Source organism: Myxine glutinosa, chromosome 12, assembly GCF_964187855.1.
Source record: "Myxine glutinosa chromosome 12, kmMyxGlut1.1, whole genome shotgun sequence".
In the NCBI taxonomy this organism is placed as follows: domain Eukaryota; kingdom Metazoa; phylum Chordata; class Myxini; order Myxiniformes; family Myxinidae; genus Myxine; species Myxine glutinosa.
In genome coordinates, this window is record NC_136272.1 from 94,193,340 (window position 1) to 94,220,440 (window position 27,101).

The 27,101-nt window shown below is 48.1% G+C and overlaps 1 protein-coding gene across 3 annotated transcripts; it reads left to right on the forward strand.

Moving 5' to 3' along the window:
• The first annotated feature begins 590 nt into the window (after nucleotides 1-590).
• On the forward strand, nucleotides 591-25,925 carry TRMT9B (tRNA methyltransferase 9B (putative)). 3 transcript variants are annotated; one of them, XM_068132104.2, is made up of 4 exons: nucleotides 591-690; nucleotides 24,060-24,222; nucleotides 24,508-24,681; nucleotides 24,817-25,925. In XM_068132104.2, the coding sequence occupies exons 2-4, from the start codon at nucleotides 24,069-24,071 to the stop codon at nucleotides 25,617-25,619; spliced, it is 1,131 nt and encodes a 376-aa protein (XP_067988205.2). In that variant the 5' UTR covers nucleotides 591-690; nucleotides 24,060-24,068; the 3' UTR covers nucleotides 25,620-25,925. The 3 variants fall into 3 exon arrangements, with proteins under 3 accessions (XP_067988205.2, XP_067988206.2, XP_067988204.2); XM_068132105.2 differs by lacking the exon at nucleotides 591-690 and adding an exon at nucleotides 3,793-3,847; XM_068132103.2 differs by lacking the exon at nucleotides 591-690 and adding an exon at nucleotides 18,721-19,626 and having other exon boundaries at nucleotides 24,817-25,924.
• The last annotated feature ends 1,176 nt before the right edge of the window (nucleotides 25,926-27,101 follow it).

Below are 27,101 nucleotides of genomic sequence, written 5' to 3' on the forward strand. Positions count from 1 at the left end.
GGTGATGTGAATAATCCACCTTGTGACCTATTGTGTACCCTGACCGATCGGTGATGTTATGAAAAATCCACTCTGCTACCTGAATAATCCCCTGCAAGGCTGTAAGACTTGATTTACTTTAGGAAGTGCAGTTTTGGTGCTTGAGGTTTAGAAAATTGCTTTTGTCAATGGCGGGAAAGTAATGCGGATTGCATTTGATATTTTGGAAAAATTTACTTGAAGAAATGCTGAAGTGTGAACTTGAGGTCTGGCCAGCCGCTTCGTGAAAGACTTGGGCCACTTTTCCCAGCCGACCGGCCCCACAAGCAGGTGGGAATCATTGGGGCCGTCAAAGTAGTCGGATTCGGTATCCCGTGTCGAACTGCTCGCACGACCCTGCTTATCACAGGTCCAGAATTGACCCAGGTGACGGCCTCGCCTACCTGCAGAGCGAGCGCCCGTCTCGTCGTTAATCGACAGGTGATGGCGCCCGATGGCAATGACTCCCTCCTGCCCGAGCCCACACGTTGCCGGGCGGAGCGACGTGACGGCCGATTGGGAGACGAAAGGAGTCTGACGCGTGGGTCACGTGTCCCGCTCCACTTTGGTCTCGCGATCGAGCGCACGCGAGGTGAGGCGTCCGTCCGTGGCGGCTCCGGCTCCCTGCTCGGGAAGTGCAATCTCGGGGTCACCGGCAGCGATGACCTCGCGGTAACTTTCACTTGCGGACGCGTCGCGGCTTTGGGGAATTCGCAGACATCGTGCCACGTGTTCCGCTTACCGGAGAAGCATTTTCCTTCTCTGCTTTAAGTGAATTCTCAGCACGCTGCTCGCGTACCCGTACGTACCACATCCGTGCGGTTAATATCGGGCAAACCGCGAGCTCGGTACGTACGTTAGAGCGGCCCGATCGATGCACGCGGGAGCGGAATGCCGAGCCAGGGGGCTGACCCGAAGCGATGGGGGTGGTGGTACCCGCACGTGGGACCAACATCGGCGAAACGACCGCAGCGAACTTTTCCCAATGTCACGCAGACGGCAATCCCGGTTTAGGATGCGGATCGGCGCTCGGGTCGCGCATCCCGATGGGCACCCGGTCGTCGTGGCTCCAGACCGAGAGCGTGCCAGGAATGCGGCACAAACTGCTCTATGGACTCGAGAAATGTTACAAGGAGCCTGTTCTTCCACTTGTCTGAATATAGTGTTGTCCTCGGGTGTCCCTTTGGACAGAACGCTTTTATCCTGGATGTGCTGCGAAGGTCGTGCCTGTTGTTTCCTCACGATATCGGCATCGCCGTGCAGCGAGGTTGCCATGCCAACAGACTGCATAAATGATGCAACCAGCGGCAGCTATCGTCGCTGCAGATGCACGAGTCAAACGAACTCGTCTTTACGAGGCGACAGGGAGGTTAAAAATGGCGTTGGGGTAGTCGGGGCATGGGCTGGGGGGTTTGGGATGTGGTCGGGGCATGGGCTGGTGGGTTTGGGATGTGGTCGGGAGTAATCGGGGCATGGGCTGGGGGGTTTGGGATGTGGTCGAGGGTAGTCGGGGCATGGGCTGGGGGGTTTGGGATGTGGTCGAGGGTAGTCGGGGCATGGGCTGGTGGGTTTGGGATGTGGTCGGGGGTAGTCGGGGAATAGGCTGGGGGTTTGGGATGTGGTCAGGGGTAGTCGGGGCATGGGCTGGGGGGTTTGGGATGTGGTCGAGGGTAGTCGGGCATGGGCTGGTGGGTTTGGGATGTGGTCGGGGGTAGTCGGGGCATGGGCTGGGGGGTTTGGGATGTGGTCGGGGGTAGTCGGGGCATGGGTTGGGGGGTTTGGGATGTGGTCGGGGGTAGTCGGGGCATAGGCTGGGGGTTTGGGATGTGGTCGGGGCATGGGCTGGGGGGTTTGGGATGTAGTCGGGGCATGGGCTGGTGGGTTTGGGATGTGGTCGGGGCATGGGCTGGGGGGTTTGGGATGTGGTCGGGGGTAGTCGGGGCATGGGCTGGGGGGTTTGGGATGTGGTCGGGAGTAATCGGGGCATGGGCTGGGGGGTTTGGGATGTGGTCGAGGGTAGTCGGGGCATGGGCTGGGGTGGCTTGGGATGTGGTCGGGGCATGGGCTGGGGGGTTTGGGATGTGGTCGGGGGTAGTCAGGGCATGGGCTGGGGGGTTTGGGATGTGGTCGGGGGTAATCGGGCATGGGCTGGGGGGTTTGGGATGTGGTCGGGGGTAGTCGGGGCATGGACTGGGGGGTTTGGGATGTGGTCGGGGGTAGTCGGGGCATGGGCTGGGGGGTTTGGGATGTGGTCGGGGGTAGTCGGGGCATGGGCTGGGGGGTTTGGGATGTGGTCGGGGAGGGTATGTTCGGTGTTGGGGTGAAAGTTTGCAGGTTTTCTGTAAAGCCACCATCAAGGTATGTCCGCACCTATCCTCGTATTGCCTACAACTCGCGCCCTTTTCAGAAAGTCTTTTGTTTTGTTTTCAGACATTTACGTTTGTACAATTAAGTTACAATCTTGTACAAGTTATCAATCCCCTGATGGACACGTTCAAGGCACGTTTTGGCTTAATGACAAGTTGCCGGAGATTTAAGAAATAAGAAAAGTTTAAAACTTTTCATGGTACTTTTGTAAAACTTTCCTGCTTGTGGGGTGTTTGCAAATTTGTGTCACGTCTTCATCTTCGTGATGGACACAGACAAAAGAACGACACTAGGTAGAGAGCATACCCCTCTCTGCCAGGCTGATTAGTTTACGTTTGGTATCCACTGATAGGCCGGATCTGGATTCGGACCCGAACCAAAAATCTAATGACAAATCGGTTTGTTCTTGTCGCCGAACCAACTCATGCACCAAGTTTAGTCATAAGTCATCCACAACTTTTTGAAATATCATGTTATATATCGTCTTTGACCCTGTCACAGCTCAATGGTGAAGAATCACTTAAATTTTGTTTATTTGATCCGGATTTGAATCTTCACCAAAAATGAATGGAATCTTCCTTATCACACACCCAACCTGTCCAGTTTCGTCCGAATCCGTCCACAACTTTTTGAGATATCTTCCTATTTATATTGTTTTTGGCCCCATCTCCTAATAGTGAAGAATCACTTTTTTAAATCTCAGATCCAGATCCTGATCTTCACCAAAATCGAACCATTTCGTCCTTGTCATATACCCAACCTCTCCACCAAATTTCGTCCAAATCCGTGCACGACTTTTTGAGATAGCCCGTTCACAAACAAACAGACAGGTAGGGGTGAAAATATAACCTCCATCCACCTGCGGTAGTGGAGGTAAACATACCTCGATGGGGGCTTTGGATTCACGACCCATCTCCGAATATCTCCAAACACTTACTTTTTGACCAACGGTGTAGTGTCGTCATTCAAAGATCCAAATTGGTTAAAAACCCCAATTTATTTCATTTACAAAATCGTCAATCCCTCTGTTGTAGCCACGGGAAGACGAATTGTGTTTGCAAAATAAAGGCACAAAACAGAGATTTGGAGTGGGGATGTGCCACATGGTCTCCATGCAGCTGAAATCACGTCTCATTAAAAAGAATATGGAGCAGATGGTCGATAAGATATTACACTGATGTGTGGCTAAGGGGGAGGAACTGGCTTCTTACCCCCACCCCCTTCCTCTCCCCCATCTCCTCACTAGTATGCTACCCCTGAACCATCCTGTCAGCCTAATGTGACTACTGAGTTTTAATGTGTGTGTGTGTGTGTATCAAGAGAAGCCCAAAGCGCCCATCCCTTTGTATAAGGGACTGTTTCTCTGTATGCAGCTTTAACATGGGGACTGAAAATTCGTTTCTCTGCTTCAACTGGACGAAATCGGCTGCAAATTTCAGAAGTGAATGCTTTGTACGTTGAGGTAATATGTTCCAAATTTCAGTGACGTCTGTTTCTGCATTCTTGAGTTTTATTGAGAAAACCCTCAAATTCACGTTGGTGTCTGTCTGTCCGTCCGTCCGTCTGCCCAAAATGTGTTGCCGCTCGTATCTCAAAGGCTATACGTTGAAACTAGCTGAAACTTGGAAAATACATCGACCAATAGGTCTAGTTAATGGCTTTCGAAACAATTTCAAACTCTGCGCTCATTAAGGGGGTCTACGAGGAGTTTTTTTTGGACACCCCCCCCTCCCCCAAAAAAATTATGTATTTGCTCTCTTCTCCGAAACTACACACACAATTTTGATGAAATTTGGTGACGATCTTCATATCTGATGCCTAATGAAGGTTTATTGACAGCATCAAAATCTGCACTCAATGGGGGAGCCAAAGGGGGGGGGGGCGGTTTACCCCCAAAAATAGGTATTTGCTCTCTTCTTCAAAACTACACACACGATGTTGGTGAAACTTGGCCACAAGCTTAATATCTAACGCCTAACGAAGGTGTATTGACTGCGTCAAAATCTGAGCACATTCAAGGAGTTTATGGGGGACGGGAGGGTTGATGATCCCCCCCCCCTCCTCCCCAAAATAGGTATTTGCTCTCTTCTCAGAAACTACAGACACAATTTTTATGAAACTTGATCACAACCTTTATCACCCGTGATGTACCAATGTTTGTTCATGGCATAAAAAATGAAGGTCTAAGTTGGTCCGTTGGGGGTTTGACCCTCCCCAAAATAGGTATTTGCTCCCTTCTCCGAAACTATACACCCGATTATCATGAAACTTGGCTAGAAGCGTCATATCTGATGCCGAACAAGGTGTATTGACCGCATCAAAATCTGAGCACATTAACGGGGTTTATGGGGGAAAGGGGATTAACCACCCTCCCCCCTCCACCAAAATAGGTCTTTGCTCTCTCCTCCAAAACTACACACACATTTTCAATTAAACTTTGTCACAATCTTCATCGCCCGTGATGTACCAAAGTCTCTCACGGAATTAAAAATACTAGGGCATGCCCGTACTATATATATATCTAAAATTATATCCCCCCCCTCTATTTACATGAAATGGATTGGTCCAAAGCGAACGGCTTGCGAGTACGGTGACAATCCCCCCCCCTCTATTTACATGAAATGGTTTGGTCCAAAGCGAACGGCTTGCGAGTACGGTGACAATCCCCCCCCTCTATTTACATGAAATGGTTTGGTCCAAAGCGAACGGCTTGCGGAGTTTGGTAAAGAAATCGCCATAGCGTGCACAAACGCGCAGGAAAGCGAAAGAATCGCAAATTAGTTTTAATAAGTTTTAAAACATAGTTTAACGCCAACATAGCGGCAACATAGTTTGCCAACGTGAAATAAATGAATACGCTCTCAAATGTGCCGTCCGAGGCAGAGTCTGTTCGCCACGTTCGGCACACGTGATAATTCGCTGCTCTCTGATTGGTTGAATCGTTTTTTGGACATAGCTCGGTAACTACTTGTCCGATTAATATGAAACCTTGAAAAGGCACATCCTCGGGTCCCCAGCAATATACCTGGCAAGTTTAAAGTATATCGGACCCGTGGTTGTCGAGAAACAGCGGTCACAGACAAACAAACAAACACACACACAGACACACACACACACACACAGAGATTACTGGAATTATAGATAGATCAGGGTCTGAGGGAGTCGTGGGGAGTTTCAGTGACTGTTGCTCCTGATCCAGGTGAGCTTCAGGACCCACGGTCCTATTTTTACTTGGCTCGGAGGTGATTCCCAAAAAGTTTGGCATCAAAACATTTCGACTCCGGTATGAATTATTGGAAAAAATGCCACGGGCATACATAAAAGGCCCCTTTATATGGTATGTGCCATGTGGTAAACTCCAGAAAAGAAGGGACATTCCATAGCTCGTAGAAAATGCCAAACAATAGAAAAGAAGGGACATGCAAAAAAATATTGTGTGCATGCTGGTTGCTGGTCTACCCTGTGTTCTTAAGGAGGAACCAAGTAATGCTCTAGAAAAGTTAATATAAAGGGGTGCCAATTTGATTCATACAGTTCAAATAATTTAACTTGCTCACGGGTTTTAACCTATATATTATGTAGGGCACCCCTTTGCCTCATGAGAAGAAACCCTCATGTATCATAAGTAGGGATCCGGTAGACCGTATGTCATGGAAGAGCAAGCGTATCTTCATGCCCCTCACGAGGGGTGGGGTTATGTTAATGAGCTATGGATTATGAGTAATCCCCTGTATGTAATGGCCTCTGTTATTTTTCCTCTGTTCCTTATGACACATGCAGCACACACACCTTGTCAGGAAATCGCGCATTAATAACCCTAAATAAAAACCAAACGGAAGTAGGACATTGAGCACTACCACTGATAACACCAACTTGGTGAGCACACAGGCACAGGCAGGGCCGTGAGGCCACGCCCCGAAGGGCAGTCATTGGTCCGGGATTGATTGGCGCAAAGACTGCTAAGATGGGACCATTGGATTGGTGGAGTATGCACAGATGACATCAGAGCCTTGAGTACAAAGGAGTGAGAGGGCAGACATTTTGTCTCTCTGCTTCTGGATTTGATCGCGGGCAGTCGGCATTTAATACTCTTGGCTTTCCCTCACTCGCTCTTGATTTCCACTCTTTTTCTTTGTCTCTTGAGTCCTGGCTTTGACGACGCTCGGTCATGTCCCGGCCTCTCTCTTCTTCGTCTTCTCGTGGCTGGCTCTGACCTTCTGGCTATGGCAGTGAACAGTCACAATTTGATATCTCGCTCTGCTTCGGGAGTTCACGGCGAGTGGTCGGAGTTCATAGCGCTCTTGTGATGTGAGACGTGGGTGCTGGTGTGAAACAGATGGCGAGTGGATGAGCGTGGCCTGCTCGCTTTGGGCTCAGCGGCTGGAAGAGCGAACTGCACGCCAAGGTCGTTCCCGCGCACAGACTTCGCGCCAACGAGCGCATTTTCATGCGCAAGGACGCGGGAACCGGGATGATTCCTGACGAGATTCAAGAGCCGATTGGAGCTAAGAGCCACACAAACACATTTATTTTTGTCCCCCGTCGCTCAGCGGAGCGAAAGGGGGACTATGGCTTTCCCCTCCGTCCGTGCGTGCGTGCGTGCGGCGTGCGTAAGCGAAGGACCGCATTCGAATTTAGTGTGTGGGTGCAACCCACGTCAAAATCCAAGATGGCCGCCGCCATGTATGTCTGATGCCATGTATGTCTGAACCTTGTAACCTGCATATCTTGAAAAATAAGCGAAGTACCAACGTCTAATCTGGTGTGTGGGTGTATCTAGGCACAAGGAAGAACGTTGTTTAAAATCGGGTCGCCACGTCAAAATCCAAGATGGCCACCACCATATATATGTCTGAAACTTGTGAGCGAAATATCTCGAAAAATAAGCGAAGTACCAACTTCTAATCTGGTGTGTGGGTGTATCTAGGCACAAGGAAGAACGCTGTTTAAAATTGGGTCGCCACGTCAAAATCCAAGATGGCCGCCGCCATGTATATGTCTGATGCCATGTATGTCTGAACCTTGTAACCTGCATATCTTGAAAAATAAGCGAAGTACCAACTTCTAATCTGGTGTGTGGGTGTATCTAGGCATAAGGAAGAACGCTTTTGAAAATTGGGTCGCCAGGTCAAAATCCAAGATGGCCACCGCCATGTATGTCTGAACCTTGTGAGATGAATATCTTGAAAAATAAGCGAAGTACCAACTTCTAATCTGGTGTTTGGGTGTATCTCGGCATAAGGACGAACGCTATTGAAAATTGGGTCGCCACGTCAAAATCCAAGATGGCCGCCACCATATATATGTCTGACCCTTGTGAGCGAAATATCTTGAAAAATAAGCGAAGTACCAACTTCTAATCTGGTGTGTGGGTGTATCTCGGCATAAGGAAGAACGTTATTGAAAATTGGGTCGCCATGTCAAAATCCAAGATGGCCGCCGCCATGTATGTCTGAATCTTGTGAGAAGAATATCTTGAAAGATAAGCGAAGTACCAACTTCTAATTTGGTGTGTGGGTGTATCTCGGCATAAGGAAGACCGCTATTGTAAAGTGGGTCGCCACGTCAAAATCCAGGACGGCCGCCACCATATATATGTCTGAACCTTGTGAGCGAAATATCTTGAAAAATAAGCGAAGTACCTTCTGGTGTGTGGGTGCATCTAAGCATAAGGAAGAACGCTATTGAAAATTGGTTCGCCACGTCAAAATCCAAGATGGCCGCCTCCATGTTTGTCTGACCCTTGTGAGCGAAATATCATATCATAGCATGTTTTCTGCATGTTCCACTTTGTCAACTCACATCACTTCCCCGACGGGGGACCGAGGCATAACGCTTGTCACAGTTATATTTCCCTTTGTCTGTATGGGAGCGCTCCACTTAGGAAATATGGTTTTATCGTGCATTATTTTGTGACAGGCATTTCCTCTAATAAATCGGGTATTTTTGTACATTTTAATTCCGTGTCGGTTTAAGTTGATTTATTGCAGGGTCGAGGACGTTGGGTGGAAGCCGTCCAGGTAAGTTTGTCATCCTCCTTTCCCTCGCATGTAACGAAGGTCCGCCATTGAATTAAACACCTCAGAGTTAAAGCTTGTTTGGTCATCCGTGTCACCCTGCGGTGTTCACCACACAGGGTAGTCACATGACAATATATATATATATATATATATATATATTGTTGCGGATATGAGGATTGTATTTTTTTGATTGTGTTGTATTGTATTGGAAATTGTTATGAATTATTGCTTGAGTCTGGCCCCTCCTGCCTCCAGTGTTGTGTAAAGGTTAAAAGGGCGTCCCGGTAGTTAATTCCATAAAGCATCCATTGAAGGACACTATAATACCCTTGTTCAGTAGCTTATATCTTTATTATGTGTTTTAGGGTAAGGCCTTGTCTTCCATTAAAATGACACTCCATTGCACCAAGTGAAAAAGATAGATTCCCTTCATTCTTCATTCCCATTTCCAAAAACCTCCATTTCCCCTTTCGTCAATTGCCATTCGCATTGCCAACTACAATTGCCGCCATTGGCCACGAGGCAGGGTCGGGGAAGAAAGGCGTGCCCGCCCGTCATCATCAAGGGCGGAGCCAGAGGGTCGCGCGACCAACCATGGCCGAGGTGAGCACACCGATGGGCGTGTCCTAAAGGCCGGCGGCTTAATCGCCGGAGGCGCTATAAAGGCGCGCGCGCAAGAAGTTGCAAAAAGGGTCCAAGAGAGAGCTGCGTGGTGAGGTCCATGAAAAGAGCTGGGTCGTCAGAGGAGAGCTGGGTTGTGAGGTCCAAGAGAGAGGAGGGGGATCATCCAGCAGCGATTCTTGTCCAAGAGAAGAGATCATCCAGCAGCGATTCTTGTTCAAAGGAGATCATCCAGGGAAGCACAAAGCCTGCTATTCGTCGCCTTGCTCGCCAGCAGCAGCGTCCACAGCAGCAACAACACTCAACAGCCGCTTGGGGCCTGGACGGCGGTTTTGAGCAGGGCCGCGAAGGAACGGCGGCTGCCCAATGCGCCGATCGTGCTGCCGGACCCGTTGGACCTCCCTCTCCTTCCAGCCAATCCACTCTGCAATTCCCCGTGTGAGTCCGTTTCTGTTTGTTCTGTCCTGGGTAGTTAATTAAGTTTGTATAAGCTAGTATTTTCACTGTGTCTCTAAAAGCTTCTGTTTATTATTTTATTATCTTTCCTTCTCCTTGGTTTCTTTGAGCCTGTAAATAGTAATAAATAGTAATCGTATTTCAAACCTTTTTTTTGCCTTCGTCTTCCTCTTCTTCACATCCGTGTCGTCTTTGTCTTTTCCCTCATTGAATATCTGTGGTGCGATACGGCCAACGTTCGAGTGAATCGGGTGAATCGGGGAAACTGTTAGGTCGCGGTGCCTCCGCTCGGCAAACATTACATCCTTAACCGCGGACCGTAACAATTGGTGTCTGGGAGTGAGATTCGGGGCCCGAACCAAATTTTAAAAACATTTAGAAAAAGATTTGGTCAAAATTTGGAGCGGCCGAAATTTGTTTTGTTAAAGAAAAACCCGAATTTTGAAATCGCGCAATGGATAGTCAAGGCGATCGGATGCAGGTGGGTGAGCTAGAAGGGGGGTTAGGAGTAACCCAGGATCAGAGGGGGGAGAACAATGAGGAGGTGGTTGAGGAGGTGTCAGGCGCGCAAAATGGCGTCCTCGCGCACGTGGTTGTAGCGGCACCAAATTTTGCCGCGCCCGTAACCGTAGCAGCACCAAATTGCGCTGTGGACGTGGTCGCGGCAGCCGAGCCAGAGATGCCAGAGTACATGTGAGTCTTTATGATTCAAATGATGGCAAAAATGGATGCTCAGGGGGAGCGATTGGAGGGCCAAATGGGAGACCAAATTGGAGGTTTGAAAAACAGTATGGGGGCAATGAGGGACGAAGCGAGGGCTCAGAGTGAGCAATTGGGGGTAATGAGGGACGAAGCGAGGGGTACCGGTGAGGGATTAGACAAGAAATTTGGGAAGTTAGACAATAAATTTGAGGGGTTAGACAACGGGATAAAAGAGGTGAAAAAGGGGTTAATGGGGTTAGAAAATAGGATGGAAGACAAATTGCGGGAGATAGGGGAGCAATCCGCCCGAGAAATTAAACAAATGGGAGAGCAGATAGAGGAGGTGAAAATTGGGGTAGAAACCAAATTGGATGCTCAGAGGGATGAATTGGGACAGATGAGGGTGGCATCTACAAAAGAGAGGGAGGAGATGAAGGAGGAGATACGACGAGGTGTAAGTGAGGAGGTCTCGGGGGTATGCGAGGAGGTAAAGCGAGGTGAAAAGCGTATAGAGAAAGAGGTGAGAAATGGAAGGGCTAGGTTACAGGGGGGAATAGAAGATCTGACGGAGGAGGTGGAACAGCTGACGGTGGGACAGACGGAGTTAGTGGAGCAGGTTCAAAGGAACACTGCGGTACTAGGAGGGTTAAAAGCGACACAAAAAGACATAAAAAATGAATTAATAGCGACACAGAAGGAATGTCAGATGGTGCATGAGGGGTTGACGAAGAAGTTGGAAGAGGTGACGGAAGTAATGGAGACGAAGGACCGAGAGGTAAGGACGCACATAGAAACGGTTAAAGTGGCGTTAGAGGAAGAGATAGAGGGGGCGCACCGGGAGATGAAGGAGGTAAAGGAAAAATTAGAGGAGGTGGAATAAGGGGTGAGTGAAATTAAGAAGAGACGAAGGGAAACTAAAAAGGAAATAAAGGAGGAGGTAATGGAATTGGTACAAGGTCTGGGCTCGAATCGGGATGATGTGCTCACTAACCAAATAAAGTTTGCAGGTGGCGAAGGAGGTGCGGAGACGAGGTGCCGAGGTGAGTGGCGATATACGTGAAAATGTATATGATGTGAGGGGAGCTTCAGTCGGCTTGGGGGTTGATTTGGATCCGGGTGTTCGTGAGAGGCCGGTGGTGAAGTGTGCAGCAGGTCCGGTGTGCGAAAGAGGAGGTGTGCGAGACTGTCCGACTCTGGGGTGTGTGAGGAAAAAGTGCGCGCCGAGGAGTGAGTGTGCTGTCGAGAGTGAGTCGGTCGTAGCGCGTGTGCGAGGGAGCACATGGAAGCGCGTAGTGAGGAGTGTTACAGAGGATGTAACGAGAAAGTGTACACCTGTGGTGAGTGTTACGGAGGAAGTAACGGGAGAGTGTGCGCAAGAGGATGCGCGAGAAAGGTGTGTAACGGACGGGTGCATGGGGAAAGAGTGCGCTGTCAAGAGTAAGGGAGAATGCACGCCTGTGGTGAGTGTTACAGAGGATGTAACGGGAGAGTGTGCTCAAGAGGATGCGCGAGAAAGGTGTGTAACGGACGGGTGCATGAGTAAAGAGTGCGCTGGCGAGAGTAAGGGTGAGTGCGTGACCGAGTGTGGCCGTAAAAGTAGTGAGAGTGACACGGAGCGTGAGTTGGTTGTGGCAGGTGAGAGAGGATGTACACCTGGAATGGAAGGATGCACACCTGGAAGGGTAGAGCGTGTGTGGGAATGCACACTTGAGTTGGTAGTGAGGCACATGGTTGGGTGTGCGAGTGAGAGCACACCTGTGATTGTCACAGAGGAGGTGACCGAGAAGGGGGCGCAAAGAGGTGTGTTGGTGAGGTGTGCGAACAACGAGTGTGTGCAAAGGTGTGAGGTGGTCAGGTGTGTGAGCGGAATGAGTGTACCTGGGTGTGTAAGCGAAGGTGCAATGACCAAGAGCAGGGAGACGGCTGGATGTGTGAGCAAGGAACGGGCTGCGGGGTGTAAGCATGCAGGTGAGGCATCGACGGTAACCGGGTTAGCGGTTAGAGCGACTTATAGCCAAATCGGGCCCTCGGTGCGTGCCGGGTTTCGCGTGCCGCGAGGACCAGCGGGGATCCGAACCACGGCGGGTTCGAAAGGACCGCCGTACTTGATCCACGCTGGGCCGCGCTTGGAATGGCCGCGTCCGTGCTCCACTAGGTGGAGCGGGCAGCCCGATAGGAAGGGTCGCCATGGCGACCCCTTTTTGTTGAGGCGCTCCGGCAGGTCGAGATCGGGCCATTAGACGGCTCTGTGCCGAGATGGTGCGTGGGATCTCGGCCCGGGTAAGCGTCCTTCCCTGCACCGAATGCGGGACGTATCCAGCCGCCGGCCCCAAGCAACCCGCATTCATTGCTCGGCTGTACGAAGCCGAGCTTTGGAAGTGAATTGGCGCACCGAGAGGCACTAGTAAGTAGACTGTGATGACGAGGATAGTGGTTTGGACCCGAAATTGCAAAGCAAAATTTGATGATTGGCAGAGTGATGATTGGCAGTAATGATGGGTAGTGATTGGCAAATTTTTAATTGGCTGAAATTTGATGTGCTAAATTGGTAGTGAAACATGCCCCATGTGATGGGATGGCAACTCTGTCATCCCTCACAGCGGGGGCAAAGGAGCACTAGTCTTATGGGGTTTATGGCAGTGAAAACTAGCCCGGGAGGGTTAGGATATAATGATAGGGACCTAGAAGATGACCTTAGGTAACGTTAAGATTAGTTAGTGACAATGATACCTGTAGTGGGGACACAGGTAGATTAGTGTGGATGATAATGACGTGGTATGTGCTTAGTTTAAAGGGAAGACGGGGAGCACTAAGTTAGCAGGGCACCAGGTAGTTCAGATGATGCCATGTGAGTGTTGGAGGTGTATTCAAGTGTATTGAGCAGGGTATGAGTAAATGAGTGTGAGTTGTAGTGAGATTGCACAGGTGTGCAACTGAGCAGGTGGATGGAGCAGTGTGTGAGTGAGTGAAGGTGATGTGCGTTGTGTTGACCAAATGGTCCAGGAAGGAAGGAGGGTGCAGGTGGCACCAGGTAAGATTGCACAGGTGTGCAACGACAGGTGAATGGGGAATGGTTGTGTGAAATACATGGAGTGTGGAATACCGGGAGTGTGGAGTATATGGAGTATTGGAATGGATGGTCGTGGAGTGAGTATGGTGGAAACTATGGAGTGGAGTGGATGGTGCGAAGGTGTGAATGGGGGAAGGATGGACCCCCATCACGAATACCCGGGGCGGGTAGTGTAAGTGTTAGGTAGAGGGTATAGGTAAATTGTGGTTGGATATTGGCATCTGTGGTGCGAGGTGAAAGAATGGTATTTGGATGGGTGCATTAGTGTTGTGGAAATGGCTGGGCGTGTAGCCTGTTAGTGTGTGTAGTTGGTTTGGGCACTCCACCACTGTGAGGATGTCGGCCAGGTGAGGCCGCAGGTGGGCTCTGGGAGCCGGTAGAGTTGTTGTGGATGGGGCCCGAGGATCCGGAGGACGGACCCGGGTAGCCCAGTGCCAGAGGGCACAGAGGGGTGACAGAGCCAGGAGGGGCCTTCCCCAATTAGATAGGTTAGGGTGAGGAGCTAGGGTAGCTCAGGTGGCAACTGCAGTGGTGGAGGTGTGCAGGTGGGTAGACCTGCTGGGAGAGCTACACAACCCAACCCGGAAATTGTGCAAGGGCACAGGGAGTTGCATTGGGGGAGTGAGACCCCAAATTGAGGAGGCACCACAGTTTGGTCAATGGGAATTGGTTTTTAGAACCCATAGTGTAAGATGGCCAATGGATTGGCAGGGAAAGACCCCGGGTAGTGTAAAGTGTGTTAATGTCATTTAGAGGATAGTTAGGATGAAAATCTCCTCGCACCATCTACATCCACTCACCTGACGTAACGATGGTACTCCACACCATGCCATGGTTGTTTTAAATTATTTTTGATGCAAATGTTTTGGATTGTGAGACGCATCATGACGTGGGTGTGACATTGTGCTTGATGTTCCATCTCTTCCTCCTTGTGAGGATTGATGATGAATTGGGTGATGGCAAATTTTGGATAGAGGGTTTGTGGGAACGAATTTGGTATAGGGGGAAGATGTGACGGTCGTGACGAATTTGTAAATGTGTAGATTTTTGTAAATATGGGGTAAGGGCAAGGGTAGTGTAGGTGACGGGGACGGGGGGTGACGTACGGTAGGGACGAGCTTTTCTCACTTCGCTCTCCGTACGCACTTCACCTTGCATTGCCTTATTGATGAGTACCCTTGTGACCTTGCCCCTCGCTCATCTGTCTTCCCCCCCTTTGTCTCCCACATGAGGACCTGAGCGCCACTGGGCGCCGAGGGGAGCGTGCGTGAGTCTGCCATTGTGCGCCCGGAACTCCCAGAACCAGCTGTCTGCATCGATGCACCACATTATGGACCACATGTCTGTGGCCGAGCACCACTTATGGACCCCATGGGTTGGGGCATGGCCCCTCTGCTGGAACCGGCCACGAAGGCCCGAAATCTTGCTGGCGGACCTTGGCCACAGGGCACCGATGCCCCACAGGTGAACCACACTAGTCGGCCCTGTGGGCCATAAATAAAATAAATAAACATGGACACGTTTGGGCAAGTTTTATTGCAAATAGGCCGCCAGTAAGAAAATGAAAGAAAGACAACATCTGGAAGAAATAATAATAGCCAGCAGAGGGAGCCGAAGAGCAAGAGACCACCTGCAGGGTTAGGGGTTGTTGTTTTTATTTTTTATTCATGAACAATGATGACTGTGCACCGATTGGTGCTTGAGGGTGTGTTGGTGCGTTTTGGGTGCTTTCATGGTGCATTGATGCAGAGCAGACTGTCTCCCCCCCAGAAAGAACAATCACAGGTCCTGGGTTAGTTTTGTAAATAAAAGTAGCGTCAATTGTAAATAATGCTCCCCACCGTCAGTGTGTAGTTTGAAGACCATTCCGCAATTCGGTTAACTGTGGGCGTGAGTCTGTTAGGTAGGGTGCAATGGAGCAGCGGGACACATTTATCTATGTTTTAAAACTGTCGCACTCAGGGTCAGGTTAAAAGTAGAGGGAACTACACCTACGTGTCACACTAAATTAAAGTTATAGGCCCGGGCCGTGCCTAAGAGGAGGAGGGTGCAGTGTTGCGGATATGAGGATTGTATTTTTTTGATTGTGTTGTATTGTATTGGAAATTGTTATGAATTATTGCTCGAGTCTGGCCCCTCCTGCCTCCTGTGTTGTGTAAAGGTTAAAAGGGCGTCCCGGTAGTTAATTCCATAAAGCATCCATTGAAGGACACTATAATACCCTTGTTCAGTCGCTTATATCTTTATTATGTGTTTTAGGGCAAGGCCTTGTCTTCCATTAAAATGACACTCCATTGCACCAAGTGAAAAAGATAGATTCCCTTCATTCTTCATTCCCATTCCCAAAAACCTCCATTTCCCCTTTCGTCAATTGCCATTCGCATTGCCAACTACAATTGCCGCCATTGGCCACGAGGCAGGGTCGGGGAAGAAAGGCGTGCCCGCCCGTCGTCATCAAGGGCGGAGCCAGAGGGTCGCGCGACCAACCATGGCCGAGGTGAGCACACCGATGGGCGTGTCTTAAAGGCCGGCGGCTTAATCGCCGGAGGCGCTATAAAGGCGCGCGCACGCAAGAAGTTGCAAAAAGGGTCCAAGAGAGAGCTGCGTGGTGAGGTCCATGAAAAGAGCTGGGTCGTCAGAGGAGAGCTGGGTTGTGAGGTCCAAGAGAGAGGAGGGAGATCATCCAGCAGCGATTCTTGTCCAAGAGAAGAGATCATCCAGCAGCGATTCTTGTTCAAAGGAGATCATCCAGGGAAGCACAAAGCCTGCTATTCGTCGCCTTGCTCGCCAGCAGCAGCGTCCACAGCAGCAACCACACTCAACAGCCGCTTGGGGCCTGGACGGCGGTTTTGAGCAGGGCCGCGAAGGAACGGCGGCTGCCCAATGTGCCGATCGTGCTGCCGGACCCGTTGGACCTCCCTCTCCTTCCAGCCAATCCACTCTGCAATTCCCCGTGTGAGTCCGTTTCTGTTTGTTCTGTCCTGGGTAGTTAATTAAGTTTGTATAAGCTTGTATTTTCACTGTGTCTCTAAAAGCTTCTGTATATTATTTTATTATCTTTCCTTCTCCTTGGTTTCTTTGAGCCTGTAAATAGTAATAAATAGTAATCGTATTTCAAACCTTTTTTTTTGCCTTCGTCTTCCTCTTCTTCACATCCGTGTCATCTTTGTCTTTTCCCTCATTGAATATCTGTGGCGCGATACGGCCAACATTCGAGTGAATCGGGTGAATCGGGGAAACTGTTAGGTCGCGGGGCCTCCGCTCAGCAAACATACCATCCTTAACCGCGAACCGTAACAATATATATATAAGTTCAGCAAGCTACTTGAGTTAAACACGTGAAAAAGTAAGTACACCCCATGTAAAGTTTTGACTTTATCAACATATTTCAACATACAGCTATTTCATCTTCATTTCAACAATATTGAAAGATAAAGGTGATATAATATAACAAATATCATGAAACATTTACATTTTGTAGTCCATTGTATAATTTAAATAAACATAAATGCAAATTTCGCATGTGGAAAAAGTAAGTACACCCCGACATTTATCACTACTTCAAATACGTAAAATTAGAATCAGGTGCACCAGCTCAGGTGCAAATGATTAGAACATCGTTGGAGAAGATCTTGGAGGAACCTGTCTTATTTAAACCTCAGACATTTAGTTTGGTTTGCTCTTTGTTGTTGAAGTGTGCGGCGTCACCATGCCATGCCGATATCAAAAGAGCTCTCAGGCCTTCAGAAAGAAGGTTATAGATGCCTACGAGTCTGGGAAGGGATTTAAAAAGATGTCCAAACAATTTGAAATCAATCATTCGACTGTCCGGAAGATCATCGACAAGTGGAGAAGATTCCAAACAACTGCCAACTTGTTCAGGCCAGGCCGCCCTAGCAAGTTCAGCCCGAGAGCAGACCGCAAGATGCTGAAAGAAGTCTCGAAGAACCCCAGAATGTCATCATGGGACCTTCAGGTAGCTCTTGCCACTGTTGAGGTCAAAGTGCACGAGTCTACCATTAGAAAGAGGCTGCACAAATTTGATCTACATGGGAGGTGTGCCAGGATGAAACCTTTGCTGTCCAAAAAGAACATCAGGGCAAGACTAAAGTTTGCCAATGAACACCGAGGCAAAGACCAGCACTTCTGGAACAATGTGGTCTGGACAGATGAGTCAAAGGTAGAGCTATTTGGCCACAGTACCAGAAGACATGTTTGACGAAAACCAAAGACAGCATTTGACCACAGGAACCTGATACCAACTGTAAAGCATGGTGGTGGAAATATTACTGCGGCAGTAAAGCATGGTGGTGGAAATATTATGGTTTGCGGCAGCTTTGCTGCATCAGGGCCTGGGCAGCTCACCATCATAGAATCCACTATGAATTCTTCATTGTACCAGAGGGTGCTTGAGGATAATGTGAGGCCACCTGTCAGAAAGTTGAAGCTCAACCCAAGGTGGACCTTGCAACATGACAATGACCCTAAACATACCAGTAAATCGACCAAGGAATGGCTGAAAAGAAAGAAATGGAGGGTTCTGGAATGGCCAAGTCAAAGCCTGGATCTAAATCCCATCGAGATGTTGTGGGGGGATTTGAAACGAGCTGTGCATGCAAGAAACCCTTCAAACATCGCACAGCTGAAAGAATTCTGCATGGAGGAGTGGGCAAAAATTTCTCCCAGTCAATGTCAGAGACTGGTAGACAGTTATAAGAAATGCCTACTTGAGGTTGTTTCTGCCAAAGGGGGCAATACCACCTATTAGAGCCAAGGGTGTACTTACTTTTTCCAAATGCGAAATTTGCATTTATGTTTATTTAAATGATACAATGGACTACAAAATGTAAATAAAACCACCGTTTAGAGGCCATTTTTCCCCGCAAAGCGGGGGTTGGCCTTTTCGGGGACCGTGGTAGTTGTTGTTTTTTGGTCCCCCTTTTGAAGCAATGTTTTACGGCCGGATGCCCTTCCTGACGCCAACCCTTTTTGCCGCCTTCAACGACAAACAGGGAATTACCAGTGAACTGGTACTCAATTAGCCGACCTCGGAAGGATGACAGGCTGAGTCAACCCCCCTGGCATTAATTCGGCGATCGACCGAGATTCGAACCCAGGATCCTAGGATCCTAAGCCGGCACCCTAGCCGCTAGCCCAACACCAGGGATTACTACAAAATGTAATCGAGTGAATCGGTTGTTCGGACTACAAAAGTGTCCGAATCCGACACAAAAGTGTCCGATCGGACTACAAAATGTAAATGTTTCATGATATTTGTTATATTATATCACGTTTATCTATCAATATTGTTGAAATGAAGATCAAATAGCTGTATGTTGAAATATGTTGAAAAAGTCAAAACTTTACATGGGGTGTACTTACTTTTTCACGTGACTGTATATATATATATATATATATAGTGCTGCGGCTTTGAGATGTGTACAGTATCGTCAATAAAGGTTTGCCCCCATAGATAGTCACACAAGCAACAGGTAGCCTCATTTGTAGTATAGTTATGTCTTAGTATGTGTGAGAGTAGGCCCCTTCCAGTGTTAATCCTGCGTTGTGTAAAGACAGGAGAATAGGTCCTACTCCGGAAAACCATCCTACCTCGGTAGGCGCAATCCATTTTGCTGCCCTTTGCTCGCTCACTAGTCGAGTTAACACGAGGTAGGCCTCAAAGGGTGGGGCCGGCGTTGAGGTCGGGGTGGGGTCGAGGCAGAGCGCCGAGGCGATGACCTTAAGCATGAGCCGAAAATCAGGGCTCCGAGGTGGTTGCGTCAGAGGGCGTGGTGAGAAGTCTGGTGAGTTCCAGAAGGCTCGCGGGGCGGGGCTATATAACCCGATGCGCAAAAGCCCTCAACAGGACTTGCGTGCACACTGCAGTGGCAGAGGACTCGTGTGCACACGGCAGTTGCAGAGGACTTGCACCAGTAGCGCGAAGGACTTGCAGAAGGACTCACAGAGGCGCTTGGGTTGTGAACGAGTGCATGAGAAAACCCTCGTTAAGGACTTGAGGAGAGAACTCGCAGTATGCCGTTGTTGAACTTGACCCTCGCATGGGAACGTGCGTGCCAGAGAAGCAGAGGAGTTGGTCGTGAATATACGTGGGCTCAGCCAGGCGCGTTTGTAGCAAACAGCGCATTTTCGGCCAAGCGAGTGAACGCGACTGAATAACCGCCAGCCGCGCTAAGTCCGCCCTCTACCGTTCGCCCCGAGATTACCCGTTTGTTCGAGCGACACGATACGAGTTCCTGCCTTCGCCTACCTCCATCTCCGCGGGACGTGCCGAGGACCGAGGGGAGGCGGTTCCTGGACGACCAAGCCGGTGCGTTTGGCCTGAACATCATCCGGCCCATCTGCAATCCCCGTGTGAGTGAGACGGGCCTGTTGTCCTTGGGTATTAAGAATCAGACCGTCTAAGCTGCTCTGTGTCTCTTCATCCTGTACTGTAAATACGTGCAATACTCATTAAATCTATTTGTTCTTCCTTTTCTTCTAAATTCGATCGTCTTTGTGATTTCTCCATTGACTAAGCGTGGCACGAGTAAAACCGCTTGAATCGGGGTCCATTAATTATAACTGTGCGGATCACGTGTACGCAAACCGCTTGGCGTATTACCATCACACGTGATTCATGCGAGGCTTATTTCCTCGCTTCCAGGGCGGCGCTAGTACTTAGGTATGAGCGAATTTGGTCCCGAAACCCTATTTGGCGCTGTCCGGAAGGGACGTTATCGGTCTCGGGTCGCGCCAGGTCAGTAAAGACAAGGGGATTAATCCCCCCATGATAAGGGGAGAAGGCCGGCGACAGATCCGCAACAATATATATTGTTACAGACGCGGCTTTTAGATGTTATATTGACCGAGCGGTGGTGTATTTAACCGCGTCCGAACAGTTATTCCCCGATTAAAACCCGATTCCACCCGACGTTGACCAGATCGCCCCACAGAGATTCAATCGGGAAATCTCTAAAGCGACCGAAAGAGAATGAAAAAGAAGAAGAAGAAGAATACGGCGGAAGAACAGATTTTATTATACACACACAAGCAATGGATGGAAGAAGCAGTAACACAGCGAATCCTTAACTTACACTATTCATTTTTACTTAGCCCCAAGACAAACGAGCAGGACAGGACGTTCACACTTACACAGGGGATAATGCAGGCAGGTAGGGCTTGAGATGGATCGCTTGAGAGGCAGGCAAGGTCGGGAGGCCGCCGTTCGCAATTCCTCGCGGTTTTGGCGGGAAACCCTCCGTCGTGTATCCGCTGTGGTCGACGGCACGCGCTGGTTCGGCACACCTGCTCCTCTCTTGGGGTGGAGCCGTCTCCCTCCTTTCAGCGCGTCTCTCCAAAGCTGGTCTCCTTGCCGAGTACCTCTCCTCTTTGGCTTGGAGCGTTTCGCATCTCACCGCCTCTCTTTGGTGCAGCCTCTTTGCTCCTTTCCCAGGGTCATCTCCAGCTCTTCTCCTAAAGCAGTCCCTTGCAGTCGCTTTTATCACCTCGAGCGAAATCAAGCCGCCGACTCCGAGGGCACGCCTACCGGGTCACTCACCGCGGTGTTGATTGGCTGTTAGGGCTGGTTCACTCCTTCCCTCTTATGACGAGGTGGAGACACGCCTTTCTTCCCCAACCTTACCTCGTGGCCAATGGTGGTTTGAAGAAAACCGGCCAAAATGCGGAAGGCAATTGGAAGGGAGGTTTTGGGGAAATTGGAAGGGCCTACGCTTATTTTGTTTGATACAATGCAAAGTCAATCTAGTGGGAAAACACATACTTAGCCTACATGGAATAAGGAAATACACTATTTAAAAGATATATCGTGACCTGCGTGTACATTTCATGCAATTAACTAGGACGCTGACTGCGACCATTATTTACATTAACAGGGTGTTACCGTACCTTTTGTAACGTTCACATTGTAACGTTTTCACATTCGTTACACTTCCTCCAAAATTGTTACACTTCTCAAAAACCGTTACACTTCTCAAATTCGTTACACACTTCTCAAAATCGTTACTATATATATATATATATATATATATATATATATATATATATATATATGTATATATTATACATCATTGCATTCGTGCCAGTTGCCTGGTCAGAGTCCGGCGAGTCATCTCAATATGGCTGTAGTGGTTAACCAATTTGAAGACTTCCCAGCCAGATCATGTGTCCAACAGTGACAATACCATTCTGATTGGGAACACCAAATCGGTTGAACGCTGTCATACCAAACACCTCTCACTCGCCGTTGGCCAAAAGTCAGTTTCATGGGTGGAGGACTGTCCATCCCTTGTGACTTTGGGATGAACCTCCCCCTTTTTAAGCTGGCCGGGGCACCGCCTAAACTACAAGCTGAAGGTCAAACTAGACACTAAAAAGAGACAAAGGACAGATTCCAAAGGGTAGAACATAAAATAAAAGGCTCACAGAGATGGCGATTTTTAGACACATGCTGTGGGGGGTGTATTTTGTCTGTCGAGACCAGTGGTTCTTAAACTGGGGGGATGGGGGGGGGGGCATAAGAAGATTTCAGCGGGCATGAGGGGTCTCTGGAAATTGCTCGTATGAAGGGCTTACAATGCAAAAAGTGCACACACATAAAGCTATATATATATTGCCTTCAGAAATTATTTACACCCCTTGACTTTTTCACATTTTTGTGTTACAGCCTGAATTTAGAATGGGTTAAATTGAGATTTTTTGTCACTGATCTACACACAATACCCCATAATGTCAAAGTGGAATTTTTTTTTTTAGAATTTTTTTACAAATGTAATATATATATATATATATATATATATACAGTGGGGAGAACAAGTATTTGATACACTGCCGATGTTGCAGGTTTTCCCACTTACAAAGCACGTAAAGGTCTGTAATTTTTATCATAGGTACACTTCAACTGTGAAAGACGGCATCTAAAACAAAAATCCTGAAAATCACATTGTATGATTTTTAAGTAATTAATTTGCATTTTATTGCATGAAATAAGTATTTGATCACCTACCAACCAGTAAGAATTCCGGCTCTCACAGACCTGTTAGTTTTTTCTTTAAGAAGCCCTCCCATTCTCCACTCATTACCTGTATTAACTGCACCTGTTTGAACTCGTTATCTGCATAAAAGACGTCTCCAGACCGTCTCCGACCACAAAGACCGCAAAGACCGACCGCAAAGCCGTCTCCAGACCTGTCCACACTCAATCAGACTCCAACCTCTCCACAATGGGCAAGACCAGAGAGCTGTCTAAGGACATCAGGGACAAATTTGTAGACTTGCACAAGGCTGGGATGGGCTACAGGACAATAGGCAAGCAGCTTGGTGAGAAGGCAACAACTGTTGGCGCAATTATTAGAAAATGGAAGAAGTTCAGGATGACAGTCAATCTCCCTCGGTCTGGGGCTCCATGCAAGATCTCACCTCGTGGAGCCTCAATGATCATGAGAAAGGTGAGGGATCAGCCCAGCACTACACGGCAGGACCTGGTCAATGACCTGAAGAGAGCTGGGACCACAGTATCAAAGAAAACCATAAGTAACACACTACGCCGTCATGGATTAAAATCCTGCAGCGCACGCAAGGTCCCTCTGCTCAAGCCAGCGCATGTCCAGGCCCGTCTGAAGTTTGCCAATGACCATCTGGATGATCCAGAGGAGGAATGGGAGAAGGTCATGTGGTCTGATGAGACCAAAATAGAGCTTTTTGGTTTAAACTCCACTCGCCGTGTTTGGAGGAAGGAGAAGGATGAGTACAACCCCAAGAACACCATCCCAACCGTGAAGCATGGAGGTGGAAACATCATTCTTTGGGGATGCATTTCTGCAAAGGGGACAGGACGACTGCACCGTATTGAGGGGAGGATGGATGGGGCCATGTATCGCGAGATCTTGGCCAACAATCTCCTGCCCTCAATAAGAGCATTGAAGATGGGGCGTGGCTGGGTCTTCCAGCATGACAACGACCCGAAACACACAGCCAGGGCAACTAAGGAGTGGCTCCGTAAGAAGCATCTCAAGGTCCTGGAGTGGCCTAGCCAGTCTCCAGACCTGAACCCAATAGAAAATCTTTGGAGGGAGCTGAAAGTCTGTGTTGCTCAGCGACAGCCCCGAAACCTGAAGGATCTGGTGAAGATCTGTATGGAGGAGTGGGCCAAAATCCCTGCTGCAGTGTGTGCAAACCTGGTTAAGAACTACAGGAAACGTCTGATCTCTGTAATTGCAAACAATGGTTTCTGTACCAAATATTAAGTTCTGTTTTTCTGATGTATCAAATACTTATTTCATGCAATAAAATGCAAATTAATTACTTAAAAATCATACAATGTGATTTTCAGGATTTTTGTTTTAGATTCCGTCTTTCACAGTTGAAGTGTACCTATGATAAAAATTACAGACCTTTACGTGCTTTGTAAGTGGGAAAACCTGCAACATCGGCAGTGTATCAAATACTTGTTCTCCCCACTGTATATATATATATATATATATATATATATATATATATATATATATATATATATATATATATATATATATATATATATATATATATATATATATATATATATATATGTATATATATATATATATGTATATATATATATACATATGTATATATATATATATATATGTATATATATATATATGTATATATATATACATATATATATACATATATATATATATACATATATATATATATATATATATATATACATACATACATACACATACATACATACATACATATACAGTATAAAATCAGCACCTAAGGTCAGTCGTTTCTTCTTCCAGGACTAGAACATGGAAGCCGAAGCAAGACGCCTCGAGCGTGTGCACGTCCATTCGGTGTACGAGAACATCGCTCCATATTTTACCGCCATGCGGCTGTGCACGTGGCCTCGTGTGCGACGCTTCCTGCTGCGTCTCCAACCTGGCAGCCTGGTAGCCGACGTGGGTCAGTCAAGAGTTGAGTGTATTTGGGTTGGGGAAGGAGGCCAAGCGTTGTAGTCACATTTGTGTTCAAGCAAATTTGGTTGTAGTCAGTCACATGACACCCTGTTGTAGTGTTGTAGTTTCCTTGGGCCCACTTTTCTCAAATTGTTTTGATATTTTCTCACCACCCCCTTTTACTCCCTTGCACCCAATGTGTTGAGATCCATCTGGAGTATATCAAAAAACATTGTGTGGGGGTGTGGCAGGAGATAAAAACTTTCACCGAGATGTAAATGGCAACCTGCAGGTTGTGGCGAAGGACGTTACCTTGGATTAAATGGACACGTCTTCACACTCGGCTGCGACTATTGCCGACCACTGGCTACCATGGCACGGAGTGCAGGACACGATGTTACCGTGTGTGACAACCTGCATCTCCCAATCCGTTCAAGTTGCCTTGATGCTGTCATCTCCATCGCCGGTGAGCTGCCACTGTTAATTCCGGTGGGAATGGTTCATTCCAGCATGGTTATTCAATTGTCTTTGGCATAGATATTCTTTCTGCTACAAGCGGTGTCTTTACGATGTCGATCTCATGTCACCTCTGTGTCTGTAGTGATCCACCATTTCTGCACCAAGCAACGGCGAATCCGAGCCCTGCAGGAACTTGCCAGGGTGCTGCGGCCTGGTGGACGTATGCTGGTCTGTGTCTGGGCTCACGAACAACCATTGCGCCGTTTCCAGAAGCAAGATGTGCTTGTGCCCTGGGAACCAGTGACCCATCGACGGATCACCATGGACTTGAGTTTTGCCGCTCAGACATGTGACTCACGAGTGCAGAACCTTCAAGCGGAAGGCAGCCATTTTGGAAATACACGGTTAGGGTCCATGTTGCAAAGAGACCCGTGGAAAATAAAGAAGATGGAATGCTTCAAGAACTTTAATCATCCCTCTTTGGAAGGCGTAGAGCCTTCCCTGCAGGAACTTGCCTTCCAGATCTGTTCCGTCGGCCTTCCAGATCTGTGCGGAACTCATGAAGAGGTTTCCCGGTCAAGACGTAAGACCACAAAAGGAGAGGTACAACAACTGCACATTAAGGTAGATCGTCAAGAAGCGTCATTTCTGCACACGAGGCAAGATTGTACTTCCGGTATTGACGCTACTTCCGCTATCGAGATGTCGGGCCATTCGTCGGCCTCGGTTTCGGCAGGTATTGGGAGGTCGTCACCTGTGGCAGACGAGGTGGATTCTCGTTGCTTGCGTTACTACCATGTTTTCCGTGAAGGAGAGCTGATGCATCTTGTCGAGAAGTACATTCCGGACCTTCACGTACTCGAGGCCTATTATGACCATGCTAACTGGTGTGCGGTCGTAGAGAAACGTCTCCTGCAAGGAAAGAACAACATTCCCGAATTGTAAAGCTTTTGTTGCTTCCTGGAAGCACTTGAGCGAATTTGTCCCGAGTTTTAACGCGCATTGTCTGACTTTGTCGATCTCAAAGCAACATGGCGAACAATCCGCCAAATTAAGAACATTGTTTGATTCGTTAAGGTGGGTTTTCACGGGACACGCGAACGGTTCGCGAAGGATGCGAATGTCGAAAAAATGGCAAAGTCCAACATTCGTATTTTAGGCTCCAAAAGTTCACCAAACATGCGCGGGGGTTCGGAAGCGTCGTCAATTGTTCGCAGGAGTCGTTTTTTGTTCGGCGGGTATTTCAAAAATGTTTGAAATTACAACTTACAAAATTACATTACAAAATTACAAATTCACGCATTTCAGACAAAAATGTTTGAAATACCCGCCGAACAAAAAACGACTCCTGCGAACAATTGACAACGCTTCCGAACCCCCGCGCATGTTTGGCGAACTTTTGGAGCCTAAAATACGAATGTTGGACTTTGCCATTTTTTCGACATTCTTATCCTTCGCGAACCGTTCGCGTGCCCCGTGAAAACCCACCTTTACACTTTTCGTAAACACCAGCTTGGCATTTGTTAACACTTTGTCATGTGTAACTGGACAAATTTAGGATAACGATGTACAATTGTGAAGAATAATTGATATATATATATTTTTAACATTATGGTCTCTCACTTGTGGAGGAGCTGCAACACAAATGGTACACACACACACATATACACACACACACACACACGCACACACACACGCACACGCACACGCACACACACATCCACACACGCACACACACATCCACACACGCACGCACATATATACACACACACACACACACACACACACACACACACACACACACACACACACACACACACACACACACACACACACACACACATCCACACACACATCCACACACACATCCACACACACATCCACACACACATCCACACACACATCCACACACACATCCACACACACAACACCTGACCTGACTTCAGCCAAACACAGCTGCACTTGGAACTTGGGGGGAAGTGATGTAACTTCCCTGGGAACTAGCAGCACCATCTTTATGACGTCACTTTTGGGGTTGTTTCCTTCTTTTATGGAAGTACTGCTCTGCATTGGATTCATTAAATCGTTTCAGGCCAGGTCCAGTCCTTCTGGATACATCTCATATAGAGTATGATGAAAACGATTATGGTCTGACCAGCGATTACTTGCAGGACCTAGTAGTATAAAAACCAGATATTGTATGTTTGGGTCAATCACACGTCATATATCTGCCTTGTCATTAAAATAGCTGGAAACATGGATAACCGTGTTTTTGCTACATATTAATTTAATTGTTCCAACAGGAATAAACCTTGAATCAAAACTCCATTAACAATAAAATATTCTTCCTGAACAATCTCCCCTACCTTCCAGCTTCCCCTCTAGTGTTGCACTAAATCAACATGAAAATTGTCTGTTTGAGAGAAC